Here is a 17,197-nt window from a genome sequence, read left to right as displayed (position 1 = left end):
AGGTTTTTTTTTTTCAGGAAACTTGAGTTGATTCTAAAATTTAAATGGAAAAGTAAATTCACATAAATAGTTAAGACAAACATGAAGAACAAATTAGGGGTCATGCCTTACCACCCTCAAGACTTACTATTAACACTCAAGTCAATATGATATAGACGCAGAAGCCCATGAAGTCAACAATGAAATAGAATGGCAGGGCCCAGAAAGAATCCCATGCCTATGTGAAAATTTGATACATTTCAGAGGTGTCATTGCACATCATTGGGGAAAGAATCAACTGTACTGTAAATGGCACAGGGGTAGTTAGCAATCTATGAAAAATAATGCAGCTGATTGCTTCCTCACACCATATTTACAAAAAAACCCAATTTCAGGTGGATTAAATACTTAAAAATAATAAAGAGATTAGAAGAAATTAGAGAAGAATGTCTTTAAGACTAAAATAGGGAAATATTTCTTTTTATTTTTTAGTGGTGGTGGAACTGGGGTTTGAACTCAGAGCCTCATGCTTGCTAGGCAGGCGCTCTACCACTTGAGTCACTCCACCAGCCCTTTTTTTGTGATGGGTTTTTTTTTTTTTTTTTTTTTTGAGCTAGGGTCTTGAGGACTATTTGCCTGGAAGGCTGGCTTCAAACTATGATCTTTCTGATCTCTGCCTCCTGAGTAGCTAGGATTATAGGCAAACCTATGGTTTAAAGAAAGTATTGTGAAAGTAGGGCTAACATTGAAGGAAATTTTAAAAATATCCAAATCATAGAAAGCTGTTATTTTTAATGAATACTTGCTTCATCTGATGACCATCTATGCAGGAAGTGTAAATAGGAAGATTGCGATCCAGGTCAGCCTGGGTATAAATGCAAGAGCTTACCTGAAAAATAACTAAAGAAAAAAGGTCTGGAGCTATGGCTTAAGTGGCAGAGTGCCTGCTTATTAGTAAGCACAGGGTACTGAGTTCAAACTCAAGTATTGCCAAAAAAAAGAAATCCTAATCAAAACTCCAGAGTTACTGATTATAAAGTTCATAGGGAAAGATGAAAGACCCTGAATAACCAACACAATACTGAAAAGAACTCACACTATGCAATTTCAAGATGAAGTATAAAACTACAGTAATCCAGACAGTGTGGTATTGACATGCTGATCAATGGAATACAGTAGATAGCCCAGAAATGGACTCATGCATATAGTCAACTGGTTTTTTTTAAAACAAAAGAGCAATGGCAACTAAATGGAGAAAACATAAGTCTTTTCAACAATTGGTGGTAGAAGTGGATGTCCATGTGAAAATAAAATAAACCTAGCTGGGTACCAGTGGCTCACGACTATAATCCTAGCTACTCAGGAGGATCATGGTTCAAAGCCAGCACAGGCAAATAGTTCATGAGACCCTATCTCAAAAAAAAAAAACATTGCAAGAAAGGACTGGCAGAGTGGCTCAAGGTGTAGGCCCTCAGTTCAAACCCCAGTACTGCAAAAAGAAAAGAAACCTAGACACTGATCTTACACAGTTCACAAAAACTGTATAAGGTTGACAGTGCCCATCAACAGATGAATGGACATAGAAAATGTGATACATTTACACAGTGGAATATTATTCAGCCATAAAGAAGAGTGACATTGATGGAACTGGAGATGATCATGTTAGGTGAAATAACCCAGACTGAAAAAGTGAGATGTTACATGTTCTCCCTCATATGTGGAATCTAGTCCTAAAAAAGTGACAGAAATGTAAAACAGGTTCTGTTTAGGGTTGGGTACCAGTAGGAATGGGGAGGTATGGGGAGGTGGGGTGAATATGTTCCAAGTATTCTATACACATATATGAAAACAGAACAATGGAACCTGGTGATATTGTTCCCAAAAGGGGGAAAGAGATAATTGGGAGTGATAGAACGAGTTTGATCAGGACATGTTGTATGTATATATGGAAAAATCACAGTGAAACTCCTCTAAACAACTAATGTAAGCTCATAAAAATTGAAAAAAATTGAAGATTTGAAATCCCAGTATTCAGGAGGCTGAGGCAGGAAGATCGTGAGTTCAAGGCGAGTCTGGGCTACATAGCAAAACCATCTCAAAAATCGAAAGGGGAAGCAGCTATAAAAGCTATTTGGAGGACACATAGAGAAACTTGAATATGAAATAATACTGGGTGGTTGAGAGAATGGTACTGTGACTAAATAGGAGCTTGTCCTCACTCTTACAGAAGAGAAACACTAACATATCATGATAAAAGTCTACAATTTAGCTCAAATAATTAAGGAAGGGGGAAAAGGCACATTTTGGAGGTAGCAAAATCAACAATGGCGAAATGGTGAATCTATTTATATTTATTTATTTATTTGCAGCACTGGGGTTTGAACTCAGGGCCTCATGCTTGTGAAGCAGTCACTCTTGAGTCACTCCGCCAGCCCGGAATGATGACTCTAGATGAATGGCAAATGTAAAGGAAATGCTCATTATGCTACCCTTTCATATTTCTGTAGCATGTTTTCAAAATAAAAATTAAGGAAAATCAGTACAGTTTTAGATTTTGACAAAATGATAACTAAAGGTCACCTGCAAAAAGAAACATGCAAAAATAATCGGCAAAAAATCCTGAACTAGAATAGTGAGGCATGGAATAGTGATGAGAATGTAGCACTGGGGAGGTACAGTGGTAGAGTACTTGTCTGGAAATGCTCAAGGCCCTGGGTTCCACCCCCAGGAACAGGCACACACAGACACAATGAAAATGTGTAACAATTTATAATAATTAAGAGTGGGATTTTTTGCAACAGACTGTAGAGCCCAGAAACAGATCTGTCTATCTATCTGTCTGGATATACATAATATATATGTGTGAAAATTCAATGTATGAAGTGAGAATGGCTTTTCAAAATTAGTGTGGAAAAATCAATAAAAGGGGTTGTAGTAGCCAGATAGCTATTTGGGGGGAGAAAAACATTGAATGATTACCTCATTCCTACAACCTAAATAAGTTCTAAATGAACTGAGAGGGTTTAAAAAAAACACTTTAAAATTACTGAAAAAATACATTAAATTTATTCTTAAATCTAAAGGCCTTTCTCAGAATGGCAGAAATCTCAGAATTCATAGACTGCTAAATTTACACAAATAAATAAAACTCAGGAAAATACCAGCAAATAAATGACAATGGACCAATTTTCTTAGCTTACAAAAACCTGAAGTCAAAAAGCAAAACATCTAATAGAAAACAGAATATGACCACAGAGTTCACAGAACAGTAACCAATAACCATAAATCCATGTTCCATATCTTCCATAAAAATGCATTAGACCTTCATTAATGTGAGATACCATTTATTCGTTTTCAGGTGATTAAACTGAAAGTTTAGCACCCACTATTGGCATGGGTCTGGAAAATAATCTCTCATACTTTATATGTAGAAACACACTTCAGTAGCTACTGAAAATGACAAAATACCCTTTAATCCAGCAATTCTATCGTAGTAAGTAACACTGTAAGCATCTCATTAAATGTACAAGTACGTTAATTGCAATGATTTAGCAAAATACTGGAAACAACCTAAAAGCCCATCAATGTTTGAGCATTTTTAACACATTGGAACACCAGTTATTGAAAACAATTAGATATTTCTGTATACATTGATACAGAAAGATCTCATAAAACACTACTAGCAAAAAAGGGTAAGGTACAGGAGACTGTGTGTGTGTATGTATATTATATATACATACACACACACACACACACATATATATATATATATATAGTCTGATTCCATTAATGTAAAAAATTTTAAGAATACATTTGCTGGTAAACAAACTTTTTTTGTTCTATAAGAACTTAAAAGACACTTGAAGCCAGTTATCTTTGAACTATTATGGTAGGAGGGAAGGGGGCAAAAGTTTAAATTTTATACATTCTGTGCAATCTGATTTTATTCCATATGCATATAATTACCTTTTTTTCTATTCTTTTTAAAAAGCACTCGCATCAAGCACTGGTGGCTCATGCCTGTAATCCTAGCTACTCAGGAGGCAGAGATCAGAAGGATCACAGTTCAAAGTCAGCTGGGCAAAATAGTTGGTGAGAGCCTATCTCAACAATACCCAACACAAAACAGGGCTAGGGGAGTGGCTCAAGTGGTAGAGCACCCACCTATCAAGTGTGAGGCCCTGAGTTCAAACCCCAGTTCGCCCCCCACAAAACAAACTTGGTTAGCAGGTTATTTTAGAAAGATTTTGTAGTAGATATTTGATACTGTTGGTGGCTTTTTTCAAAATATTATAGGTAACTGCCAACTTTTTTGAACTAAAACTCCTTTTTGGATTTTCATTAAACTTCAGATTAATGATGCTTTAATCATAATGATTTCCCATTAACTATAAAGTGACATTTTTATAGTGGCAATTTCACTATATAACAAATTTGTGATGGAATGATTAGACACTGCTGCTCAAGGACTAGTTCTTACACCCCAAAGGTCATTTGATTATTTAGGATAACATTATTGTATTTGGACTATAAAAACATAAAATTGCATTGACTTTACATATACAATCAAAGTACCCACTTAATTTAGTAAAACAGCACCACACTAGAAAAAATAGTCATAAAATTAGCTCTCACATTTTTCTAGGGACAGAGAAGCAGAAGAAATGAGATTAAAAGTCAAAAACAAACAAACAAAAAGAAACACTACCAAAAACAGGGTGAGACAATCATTCATTTATTAGACAGGGCAAGGTAATTTAAAGAGAAGAAACATATCCAAAAAATGTGTTTAGCTTGGTGTTACAGGCATCGAGGCTCACAACAAACAACACTACTCAATACAGCATGGAAACAGGCCACATACAACCAGGAAGATGCTGTCATGCCATTCAAAAACAAAAACAAAAGCAAAAGCCACAATGATTAGGAAACAATTATTGGGAGTTACAGAGCATACTAGTGTCCAATTCACCGATTTGCATTTTGTGCAGCTCAGCCATTAGCCCACAGTACTTGGTGGATCCCTGGTTATTAAGTGAATCTTCCTGTATTCTAGAGAAATCTGATTGGTACACACTTCGCACATTTCTGACTGTCACTTAAATCAGTCACTCACAGTGACTTATCTAGCTCACGTCACCATTATTTAGGACTATCTCCTAGTACCATAAATAAAATTCCATTACTGAATACATTCACCACTGTTATAAAATATCCAAATCACATTTAGTCCTATAATACACACTTGAAAGACAGCAGAAATTCACTGGAGCAAATTTCAAAAACAAATTGGGGGAGTTCACCTGGCTTGAGGTACACAAACTGCTAGGAAAGGTAGACACAACTGGAAACTGTCAATTATTTGCCAAGTTATTTGGCATCATTTTTAGTAAGGAGTTCCCTGATGGGGCAGGTAAAGATAAATTTCAATATTCATTCTACAGACTAGCCAAAATGTTCTAAGTGGTAGTATATTATGAATGCCTGACTATGAGGAAAAACTTTTGCATAAGATTAACTGAGAAATCTGTCAAGTATCTGACCCTCTTCCTTAAATCCATTCATTTACCAACTCCTTTCTTTTTTTTCTACAGTGCTGGGGATGAACCCAGGGCCTTTCACATGGGCAAGCACTTGACCTCTGAGCTACAGTCCCCAACCCCTCAACTATTTCCTTTCATTGCAATGAGTTCTCAAGTAAGAACTGCTCACTCCATGTAGAAAACCATATTTGGGAAGCCAGTCACAAAAGGCCAGATGATGCATGAATCCATTTAAATTAAATGATCATAACAGGCACAAAGAGAAAATAGATTAGTGGTTGCCTAGGGCAGGAGGGGGGTACATTAGGAGGAAGTTAAGAGGTGGCTGCTCAATAGTGCAGAGTTCTGTTTGGGGTAAGGAAATGTCCTAAATTTGACAGAGATATAGTTGTACAACTTCGTGAATACCTTAAAAAATCATGTAATTGTACCCTTTAAATGTGTGTATTACAAGATATGTGAATTATTTCTCAGTAACATTGTTATGAAAACATATTAGGAAAATGACAGCTCCAAAAAAGAAGAAAAGAAGGAGCTCTTCCAAATCAAGTCACATGCCAGGAAACAGTAGACAAGCCTAATGTAAGGAGCTTGTTTCTCCCATGCTATTTTGGCTTCATTGTGATCACTTTAATCCTTGACTTCCCATGGTTAACACATTTCTGAATTATTGTGGGGAATCTGCAGATTTCTAACTTTGTTCTCATTAGACAGCATAGTCAGTGTTCCATAGACTAGTCTGACAAAACAAAAATAAAGAATAAAAATCTAATGACAAAATAATCTCATTCTTTGGAGTTGTGCATTACCAGGCAGAATGGAAGAGCTGAGGTTCATTTGTAATGGGGAAAAATGCCATCAAGGATAAGGGCATCTTGATAGCAAGACCCTGCTTCAAACAATAAACTAAAAAAGTACAAGGGCACCTTATGACTCTTGCCTTAAGTATTTTTCCTTTTGAAACCTGCACACAGTTATTCCCTTTACACCTATACAATTCCACAAAAGCAATGCCTTTAGGCCTGTGCAATTCAATAAGAGCAGTACTCGCTACAAAAAAAAAAAGGTTGAGCTTCCTGCAGTTTTCTAGCTCAAAGAGCTAGCCAAATTTCCCAAAGAGTAAAATACTGTTTCTGAAAAAAATTCAACTTGATTTACATCCTCACCTGCAGCACCGTACAGTGAAGATGGAAAACTAAGCCAGCTATAAAACAATTTCTTAAATGATCTTAATTTTCTGGAAAATTAAAAATATTACTTCCAAATACTTAGAATGTATTTGGCTCAATGCCTTTGAGTCTGCCTTTAGATTACTGAGAAGTTTCCTTTATTTTCACGAGTTCCCTGAAATAAACTAACAGACTTTGAATAAGTGAAACTGGCTAAGTGGCAAGTAATCCATTATTCTTAATGATTATTCTTCTTCTATAGAGGCAAGATGATGAACACACAAATGATCTTTTTTGGTCTGTCTTCATCTATTCTTACATTACTTAATCAGTAAAAGGTTTACAGCTAACTGGAGAGAACATAAAGTAGCTTTACAGCAAGTTTAGCTTCTTGTTAAATATATTTGTTATGACAGAATTTCTGACACAAAAATTGTTCACTGCCCCCAGAATCTTGGAGAAGTGATGAAACAAGACAGCTGATGTTAGAAGGTATATGGGAGTGGGGTGGGGTGAGAAGTCACGGATAAAGTAAAAACTGGCAAGTATCTGCTAAAGCAGATACATGTCCCACCTTTTGAGGGACATGACAAAAATTGAGAAGTCACCACTTTGGTCTCATTAGGGAAGAAATGAAGACCATTTTACTGTAATTCATGCTGCAAAATGCAGTAGTCACACAGTATTCCCAAAAGGATTCCTAAAAACTGTAGTGCAAAAGAAATCTAAGAAAATAAATAATCACAAAAACCACCAGCATTTTTCAAGGAAATGTGTTTAAAACAGTGACTTTTACAAAAGATGTGAATTGTTTCAAATGAAAAAATTCTCTTTATGAAAGATCAAAGATTCATTTCACAGATAACTTATACTCCATCAATAATTTGATTAGCAATGTACAAATAAGGGCCATAGATTTTTTTTTAAAAACTAGGTCTGAAAGATCAATATAAATACTGATAAGGGGGAGTGTTTTATACCCCAAACTCCAATATTCAACTCTGTGTCCTGTCCTGTTATTTAATTTGTAATTAACGACGCAGTGATTCGAGTTTTCGTAACTTCAATGATGTGTTAGAGGACAATGCATCTTGGCTTGAAGAATTTGTTGTATCCGAAGGCCGGAACAATACTCGACCACGGTGATTAAATACGTAAAAGGATGGGTGATTCCTTAAGGTATCAAACGTCCTTAAAAGAAAAAAAGCATCAATTTTAGATAAACCGTTATGAAAGCCTATTTAAAAATAAGAAGGCTTTCGATGAATTTGCTAAGGGTTATATTTTTAACTAAGAATAAATCCATGAAATCAGACTACAAATGATAATCATATTGTATTGCATTTTTTAACATATAACAAAAATAAGAAACTTGGAAAGCCAGCATAAAGCTCTGCTTTCTTTTTTATTCAGCCAATCCTTCCAGGATGCCTATCAATAATAACAGAAATACTAGCTCAATTTCAATCAACTCTGTAAATCTAACAGTAGCTTATGCCAAATCATCTTTCAAAAACCAGTGCACAGATTGTCCCTTTGATTATTCTCATTTGGCCCTCACTATTCAAGCTGTCTGATCATTTCACACATCTGTTTTCCAAGAATCTTTCAAGTAGCAATGAAAAATTCCTTTTAGCTCTCTATACATGCTATTGGCCAAACTCATATACCCTCTACTCGATGCCATTCAGTTTTACTTTTTTCTTTCCTGGCTCCTTGCCTGAGACCCTTGGTAGACTCTTTGTAAAAGCAATGGTAATAGTGAGTATCCTTTCTTTCTTTCAGTGAGATCTATACAGTCTTTAAAAAGTTTACAAACACTTCGGTGTATGACCTTCAGTGTCTGCTTTGAAATATTTTCCTAGAAAAAATGGGAGAACTCTTTTTTTGTTAAAAACTCAAATCTCAACATCAGCCCACTTAACCATCCAAGCATACTCCCATACAAAACAGGAGGTCTAATACATTACTATTTTAAATGGAAATAATTAGGTAAAAAGAAGGGGAATGAGTTCCCTCTAACACATAAATGCCTACAGTGAATCCTAAGAAAATATTGCAAATGGTAATCTTCAGGATCAGGAAGGTAAGTAAAGTGCAGAGACAGAACTAAACAAAGATGAACTAAAAATACGGGAAAGAAAACCAAACAAAAGCTTGTGAAAACAGCTTAGAAGAAGTACAAGAGAAAAAAAAGCCAAGTGACAAATATGTTTAATCTGGGGATAGAAAAGGGGCCTGCGAGCAGAGCTTATGTCACAGACCAGGTTCAAGCAACAGAGGAAACAGAAAACCCCTTATTTTTCCAAAGACTAAGCTGGGACAAGAGGATAAAAGAAGGAGAAATGAAGAGAAGAGAGAGGAGAAGGAGGGAGGAAAGAAAGGGGGAGATGGGGAAGAAAGAAAGAGGGAGATGGGAAAGGGAGAAAGGAAGAAAGGAAGGGAAGGAGGGAGGGAACTTGGTTGAAATTTTTGAGATCATCTTTCTCCATACCTATTTTTCTGAGAGATTATCTTTGTACATATCTATTTCCTTCCATCTGTCCATCTAACCAACCAGTCATTTTAAGCCACTAGCAAGTAACACAGCCTAATACTTCATTCAAATACCAATAATCAGGTGTTCAACAATCAGGTGTTTCCTATCATACCAAACAATGCCTCAATATTTTTACCTCATTACTCATACAAACTGCATAGTCAAAATGTAAAAACAAAATCAATTTTTATGTACCAGAAAACATACATTTTAAATTATGTAAATAAAACAAATCCCTATGAAATTAAACGCCTCTGAAAAGGTAAAGACTTACTTATTTTTTAGTTCTGAAGTGGCATCCATGTCTTTAAATTCCCCTGCAATATGAACTATACCATAACAGGTAACTGCGAAGGCCAGAAGTGTCTGAAGAACTATCTGTGAGTACAAAGATGAAGATTACCAAATAGTACACAAATACTATAGGAAAATTTACAATCTCCCTCCCCACCTGTGTGGCCACAAATAAGCAGTCCTCTCAGTGCCACTCATCAAAAAGCCAATTCTCACTTGAAACAATTTGCACACAGAAACAATAAAATCTTTTCTTGGCTGCAACAATACTTCTGATGCTTAAGTAAATTTAGTACCATGCTCAAATCAGGAAAATAACTGGGTACTGAATGGTAGTATGCCAGTCAGTACTCAATTATCAAATAGTACCTGCTTCGAAGAGCAACTATTAATTTTTTATGTATTATTGTTCTATATCATAGAGTACACAAAGCATTTAGATACATTGTAAAAAAAAAAAGCTATAAGCTAGGTGCAATGGCTCATGCCTATAATCCTAGCTACTCAGGAGGCAGAGATGGAGAGGATCATAATCTGAGGCCAGCCTGGGCAAAAAGTTGGCGAGACCTCATCTCAACCAATAGCTGAGCACAGTGGTATATACCTATCATATCTGTTATAGGAAAAAAGTGTAACAGATCGAAGCCCAGGCCAGTACAGGCATAAACAAGAGACCCTATTAAAAAAATAACTAAAGTAAAAAGGGAGAGGGCATGGCTTAAGTGGTAGAGCACCAGTCCAACAAGCACAAGGCCCTGAGTTCAAACTCCAGTATCACCAAAAAAAGAAATAAAAAAAAGACACCACTTAACCACCACCCAGCTTATAGAATAGACTATTCCTGGTACTGTTTTGTTTTGTTTTAAGACAGGGTCTCACTATGCAGCCCAGGTTGGCCTTTAAGTCAAAATCTTCCTGCCTCAGCCTCCCAGGTGCTGGGATGACAGATGTGCACCACATCTGTCATCCCAGTACCTTTCAAGTGTCATGTGTACCTTTCCTATTTCTTTTATTCTCCTTCTCAAGGGTATTGTCTCCAATTGTGTATTAATCAGTTTTTTGCTTTTCTCAACAATTTTCCAGCTGTGCATGTACCTCTAAAACATGTATTCTTTAGCTCATTTTGAACTTTAAATGTACTCAAGTGTGTTCTTTAGTGTCTAGCTACCCTCATTCAACATCTCGCTTGTGAGATTCACCCCTGCTATAGAATGTTGTTGTAGTCTACTCCTTTTCCTTGTGTCTTGTATTTCATCACATGAAAACACTACGATTTATCATTCTACTGTTCCTGGATATGTGGCTTGTTTCCTGTTTTTTTCACAATGTCAGTATGAATATTCTTGCGTGTTTCCTAATACATACGAGTGGAAACACTGAGTAGAGGAGGCACGTGGTCACATTATGTAATACCAAACTGTTTGCCAGAGGTTGTGCAAGCAATAATGTCTAATGGTTGAAATTAACCAACATGGCATATTTTCTTGATAATGATTTTCTGAACTTTTAAATTTTTCCAAAAAGGTTATTTAAAATAGACATAAGTGAATGTATGTGAGTGTTTGTGTAGTCACTACAAAGAAAAGGTGACAGGAAAATGAGTTAATAGCCACATCTACCACATCCTTAATTATAAACAAATAAAGTCAAAATTAGCCACAAGATATTATTTAGTCTAAATTAAAAACTAATATCGTATGTAATATGAATTTACATTCTACCACAAGTATATCAAGAAGACATTTTTTCATGTAAAGTACAGATAACAAGAAATATGGTAAGTCTATGAGATGTCATGGAAAATATTTTCCAAGTAAATTGTGTTATTAAAAAAGCTAGCCATAAAACAGTACATATATACATCCATAATAATTTTTAAAGAAAAAAGTTTTGATTAAGTAAAACTATACATACATAAATCAAGATAATGTTGCTTATGTGTAGAAGTCTGAGATATTGATATATTTCAAACTACTAAGGGCAGAAATGAAACTGCCAAGGAATGGGAACAGCTCTGTTGCTATTGTTTTAATTTTTATACTTACTGCTTGATTCTGCTACAAAAAAACTTACTACTTTTTAAAGTTCAAATCCAGTAAAGATAATTGCAAGTTGCATTATTTTAGCTTTTAAAACACTGTCATGTTTCTCTTTAATTTTATGACCTATTTGTGTCCCTAAACAATTATTAGCTTTGCTTGTTTTTAAAGTGTACCACAAAAGGAAGTTTTCTAAAAAAACAAAGCCAAATAATCAACTTTTTAGTTCATCTTACACTGTGGACAGAGCAACTTCTAGAAAGACCATTTTAACTATTTCAACAGTTCCAGAAATCAAACACAATTTTTTTTTCAAAATCTTTGGGCATTACAAAGAGTGATGGCAAGTAGAAAACAAATATTATTTCCCATGTTTGAAAAATGTGAAGAGAATAAAAACCAATAAAGGAAGTACCATATGCAGATTGAAAAATATATTAGAAAGGAATATAAGTGACCAACTTACATCTATTGGCAGTGAGTCATCTTCCTTTTCTGTTAATCGCATATAAGAACGATCTATAAACCAGAGCATACCATTAAGGAAACTGTAGCCCATTTTCCTTTCTTAAAATGCAAGCAAATCAATATACCAAAGGAGGGACTGACTTACACACTACACAAAGTAAAGCTAACCCCAGATTCCTCAAAAACCTCTATCGTTTAAGGCAAGCCAGCCTTATCGTTATGAACTATTTTATTCTCATCACGTCCTGCTTTGCCACATTGCTTAAGAGTAAGATGGGAAAGTATGAAGCCGAAATACCTAAGCATAATTTTTCATCATTAGTGTAGAAAAACTAAAATCTTCTGAAACTTTCTTTCACTAAGCAGTCAAAATATTACAATTATTTAAAAATCAATAAATCAGGCTGGAGGCATGGCTCAACTGGTAGAGTACCTGCCTAGCAAGCACAAAGCCCCAAGTTCAAATGCCACACCACCACCACCAAAAAAAGAAGAAATCTACAGAACATTTCAGTTCTGAACAGCACTATCATCATATAGTAAAGTCAAAGTAACACTGATGGAAACATTTCTCTTGAGAACACGCTGGGGCGGTGGTGAAATTGGAATTCCAGGACACCAATTTCTGCCTCTATTGCTATTTAATTATAACTGTGCTCTGGATTTACCCTCAGGAGGCAGCAAGGGATAAAGGAAAAGGACCAGGACTAGGGAGCTTGTAAATCTTAATCATAGTACCAGCTCTTTAATTTACTCTAATTTACTGTATGTCACTCAAAATATCCTCGGTGACTCTAGACTGTATCTCAATTTTAGAGTCTTAAAATATGGGAGTGAAAGGAGTGTGTCTTAGCACCTTTTCATTGCCTGAGTTTCCATAGCAGTAAAATGGGAATAATGTGAGGGTTAAAAAAGATTTAGTATGTGATCTGTGCACTGCTATCACAAAGGTCATTACAGCAAAGATGAGCATGCCACAACAAGATCTGATGCCACAATCTAACATGACACAATTAGTGTCAACAATAAATTAGTCTCTTGCCAACATGCGCATTACAAAGAAGTCTTGCTGCAGTGACAAATCCATAAGGCATTCTCATCACTTGAAATAAAAATACAAATCCTAGTTGTGGAGGAACCTAGGACAATCTCTATTTAATAACGTACTTGGATTTAAAATACTCAAATTGATTTGAGTGAATGTGCATTGACTATTTCTTAAAAGTGAGGCTGCTTAGGGATATATTCTTAAGTTTTAAGTTATAGAGTTTGTAAGGACATGTGCAAACGAAAAACCAAACCAATATCAAAAAATAGATTTGGATTAATCTATTGTCTGTTTCATTGCTAGCTAGCTGTCTTGTTTTATGAAGCTTAACCTGACACAAACACTACGTTAAGCTAGGCACGAAATGAAGGAGTTGGATGGACTTCAGTGATCTCTAAGGGCCCTCCTTGCTCTATGACTGTATAATTTTACTTGAAGCTTACTGTAGAAAATCATACTATACTCCAGTGTATACTAATCTCCAGGCCAGTGCTCTGCAAACTAGTGTGCATGAAAATCACATGGGATCTCATTAAAACGAAGATTCTGATTTAGTAAGTCTGAGATGGGGCCTGAGTGTGTTTTAATAAGCTCCCAGGTGATGACCACGACTCTAGTCTATGAACCACTTTGGGCAGCAAAGCTCTAGGATACTTTCTTTAACCCCAGGTCCCCAAAATTACTGCCCCCTTGCATCTTTACATACTTTTAACACAACATCAACATTATTTTATTGTAATTATTTCTCGATCCACGTGTCTCTCCACTAGCCTATGAATTCCCTTCTGGCATCAACTGTATAGCACCTAAGCACGGGACAACTTCACCCAGAGACGGAATTTTATAATGCAGTGTAGCGGGTATCTTTTACCCAAGGTCACACGGATTTAGAGGTTAAGCAAGTTTTTAACAACCAGCCCTTCCAACTCCCAGTCCAGTGCTCTTTTTCCGTATCACAGTGCCTCCCAGAGGCCAATCGGTCACTTAACTCCCCAGTCTCTTACCTGGACAGCTCAGGAGTGCCCAAGATGTTGTCCACCTACTTGTCATGAGGACATGAGCATCCAAATTTCTCAATCCTATCCCGGATCTGGCTACCCCTGCCCCGGGTTCTCCGAGAGGAGAATCCCTGTCTGAACCCTCTCCCAAATACCGGCACCCCCGAGCAATCTTTCTGCAATCTCAGGTGTCCCACAGCCCTCAAATTCCAAGCCTTCCACCGGGATCCCTGTGCTGATTTTCTCCGTCACCCCAAACTGTAAGGTCTCAGACGACCGTTTCATGGCATTTGGTTCGACAGTCCCTTAGGGGAGAGCCCACACACCACCCCCAGAGTCCCACACGCGAGCGGTCCTGGTCTTCCAGGCACTTACGCTGCGCAGCGGAAAAGGCAGCGTGGGCTAGGGCAAAGAGGCCGACGCCTACCAGCCCCTTCCACAGCGATGGCGCCATGCTTCTTGAAGGAGCAGGAGCCCAACAAAAGAGGCAAAGGGCGGCTTGGCTGTTCCTTCTTCCAGAGGCTGGTGTCCGCGCAGCGCAGGAAGATGACGTCACCGAACCCCAGGGCGCGAAGTGCCCTGGTACAAAAGCCAGAGAGCCAAGAGAAAGCGGAAACAGGAATGCCGGGAAGAAGGAGGAAAGCCACGCGGAAAAAGGTCCGCGAGGGCCTCGGAGCCTGCGCTAGCGAACTCTCGGCGACTGGTGGAGCTGAGCAGAGAGCGTAAATGAAGACTCGAAAGCTGGCTCAATGGGGACGCGAAGAAGAAGGGAGCCAGCCAATGAGCGCGGGCCGCGGGAAGAGGCGGGGCCTACGGAGCAGTCGGGGCGGAGCCGAGGGCATTGCTGGACCGTGGGTGCTGGGTTTGGTCCCCTGACAGGTTTTGATGTTTGGTTGTTGGCTGATTGATTGAATTTGGTTTTCCTTCCAGCGGAGTCTTTTGTTTTCTACAAGGTCCTTCCTGTTCTTTTGCCCTCAGGGAAATGTCATTGCCAAAAAGCCAAGGTGTTAAAGCGAAGAGGTAGATGGAGTGTCTAGGACAGCAACCTGCGGGTTGGGCCCCAAACACTTGGCACGCTCGGCACGCTCGGTAAATGTTAGTTCCCTTCTCCTTACCAGGTCTTGGAGAGAGATTTGTGCCAAAATGAGTGTAGCGGAGCGAAGCTGTGTTCTTAGGAAGAGAACCAGCGTACATTAAGGAAGAAATGAGAGAGTAAACGGATACTAGCAACGTTTCTATCTCTGATCACCCTACCTCTTGCTCCATTTTTCTTTATCTTCATCCCCTCAAACATTCAGTAGGTTCTCCCCTTCTCTCCTTGCTCTGTTCTTTCTTGGCAGGCCCACTAAAGAATCCCCACTTCAACCAGTGTAGATGTTAAAATGATTCCAAATCGACATCTCTATCTCAAATATCTCTCCTTAGCTTCAGATCTGCCTTTCTTGCTGGACATTGATTTCCATGTGAGTGCTCCCGTGGTGTTTGAAATTTAAATGGCCAAAACGGAATTCATCCTTTTCCCCCCAAACTCTGCACCAATTCCTCCAGTGCCCTTTTGGCTGAGTGGCACAGCTTTATAAACTGCATATCACAAGGTAAATGCATTACCATGCTTGCCATTCTTTCCCTTCAACGCTATCAAAACTGTGTTAGCTGAATCAATTGTCTCACTCTTACCTGCTCAAAGATGCCTGTCCTTACCACCCCCTTTAATTTTGGGGCATTCCCCTCTATGATTCCTTTAGCCTGCTCTGTTTTTACATCACCTAACCTACTATGTTAATTTATTTATTATGTGTGCTGTGTTACTATTGTTTACTCTCTTCTTTCTTGGAATGTGAGCTCCAACAGAATATATTTCTCTGTGTCCCGACTATGGACTGTTATGTGGTAGGCATTTGATAAATGTTTGTTAAATGAAGAATTAATGAATTGTGGAAAAGAAGCGAGAGGTTTGTATTGCTATTTGAAAGGATCTCTATAGAGAGTCCTTCCATTATTTTGAATTGATTTTAAAAATCTCTGTGGACTTATATATTTGAGTTTCTTGAAAGCTGAAAAATCTAGAAAATAAAGAAGAAACCCAAGATTCAGCAGGTTTCGTCAACTTTACCTACATAATTTCTGTTCTGGATCCTATTGTCCAAACCTTTAGTCCTGGTCATTATTTTTGTCTGGGATCTCTTCAATTTCTTTACCTGCAAAGCCAAAATTTTACACAGTACTTGATCAATGTCAAGTACAGTACAATGTATTCCTTACAAATGTAGTTCTTTTATAAGACTCACAATCAGAAAGAACCAGCAGGTAATCTCTGTGTAGCTGGAAGGGAAGTGTTTCCTTCTCCACCCTTGGGAGGTGGCAAGATAGAAAAGATAGTTAACCAAAAAAATCTAAAACTTCGTTTTAGCTTGGATAATGGTTAAATTGAAATTAACGTTTTCAGGTGTTCAGTAAATTATCTGAAGCAGAAAATGATTAAGGTTTTTTTTTAAGGCTCTGAAATCTGGTTCATTTCTTTTAGAAATGTGAAGTTATGGAAAAATAGAATCAGAAGGAATGTGGAGTTTGTATAAGCCACCAATGCATTATCCTAGTCTTCAGGGAAGTGACTCATGCTCAGGCATTGAGTTTTGTTTTCTTCATTGTCTTCTTAAGATACATTCACCTTTCTCTCTCTCTCTCTCTCTCTCTCTCTCTCTCTCTCTCTCTCTCTCTCTTTTGGTGGTACTATGGTTTGAACTCAGGGCCTCATGCTTGCTAGGCAGGCACTCTCCCACTTGAGCCACCCTGCCAGCTCTTTTTTGTGTCACATATTTTCAAGATAGGGTCTCAAGAACTATTTGCCCAGGGTTAGCTTAACCCGGATCCTCCTGATTTCTGCCTCCCAGGTAGCTAGGATTATAGGTGTGAGCCACTGGTACCCAGCCACTACTCTGTTTTTTAACCTCTTACTCATGTACTGAGTTACAAGAGAAACCAACCTAGTTTCACATTTTCAAGTAATACATTGTTAAGTCAGGCTCATGAAGTGGTATTTTGTTTTTGTTTTTGTTTTCAGATAGGGTCTTTCTATGTTGCCTGGGCTGGCCTCAAACTCCTGGGCTCAAGTGATCCTTC

The 17,197-nt window shown here is 37.7% G+C and overlaps 1 protein-coding gene across 1 annotated transcript; it reads right to left on the bottom strand.

Moving 5' to 3' along the window:
* Positions 1-4,693: 4,693 nt before the first annotated feature.
* On the bottom strand, positions 4,694-14,811 carry Mmgt1 (membrane magnesium transporter 1). Its single transcript, XM_020165308.2, has 4 exons — positions 14,453-14,811; positions 12,030-12,082; positions 9,505-9,608; positions 4,694-7,882 (listed from the first exon to the last, which is right to left on the bottom strand). Exons 1-4 carry the CDS (start codon positions 14,529-14,531, stop codon positions 7,723-7,725), a joined length of 396 nt encoding a protein of 131 aa, XP_020020897.1. The 5' UTR covers positions 14,532-14,811; the 3' UTR covers positions 4,694-7,722.
* Between the last annotated feature and the right edge of the window lie 2,386 nt (positions 14,812-17,197).

This window comes from Castor canadensis, chromosome X (assembly GCF_047511655.1).
Source record: "Castor canadensis chromosome X, mCasCan1.hap1v2, whole genome shotgun sequence".
In the NCBI taxonomy this organism is placed as follows: Eukaryota; Metazoa; Chordata; class Mammalia; order Rodentia; family Castoridae; genus Castor; species Castor canadensis.
This window is presented reverse-complemented; position numbering and strand designations above follow the sequence as displayed.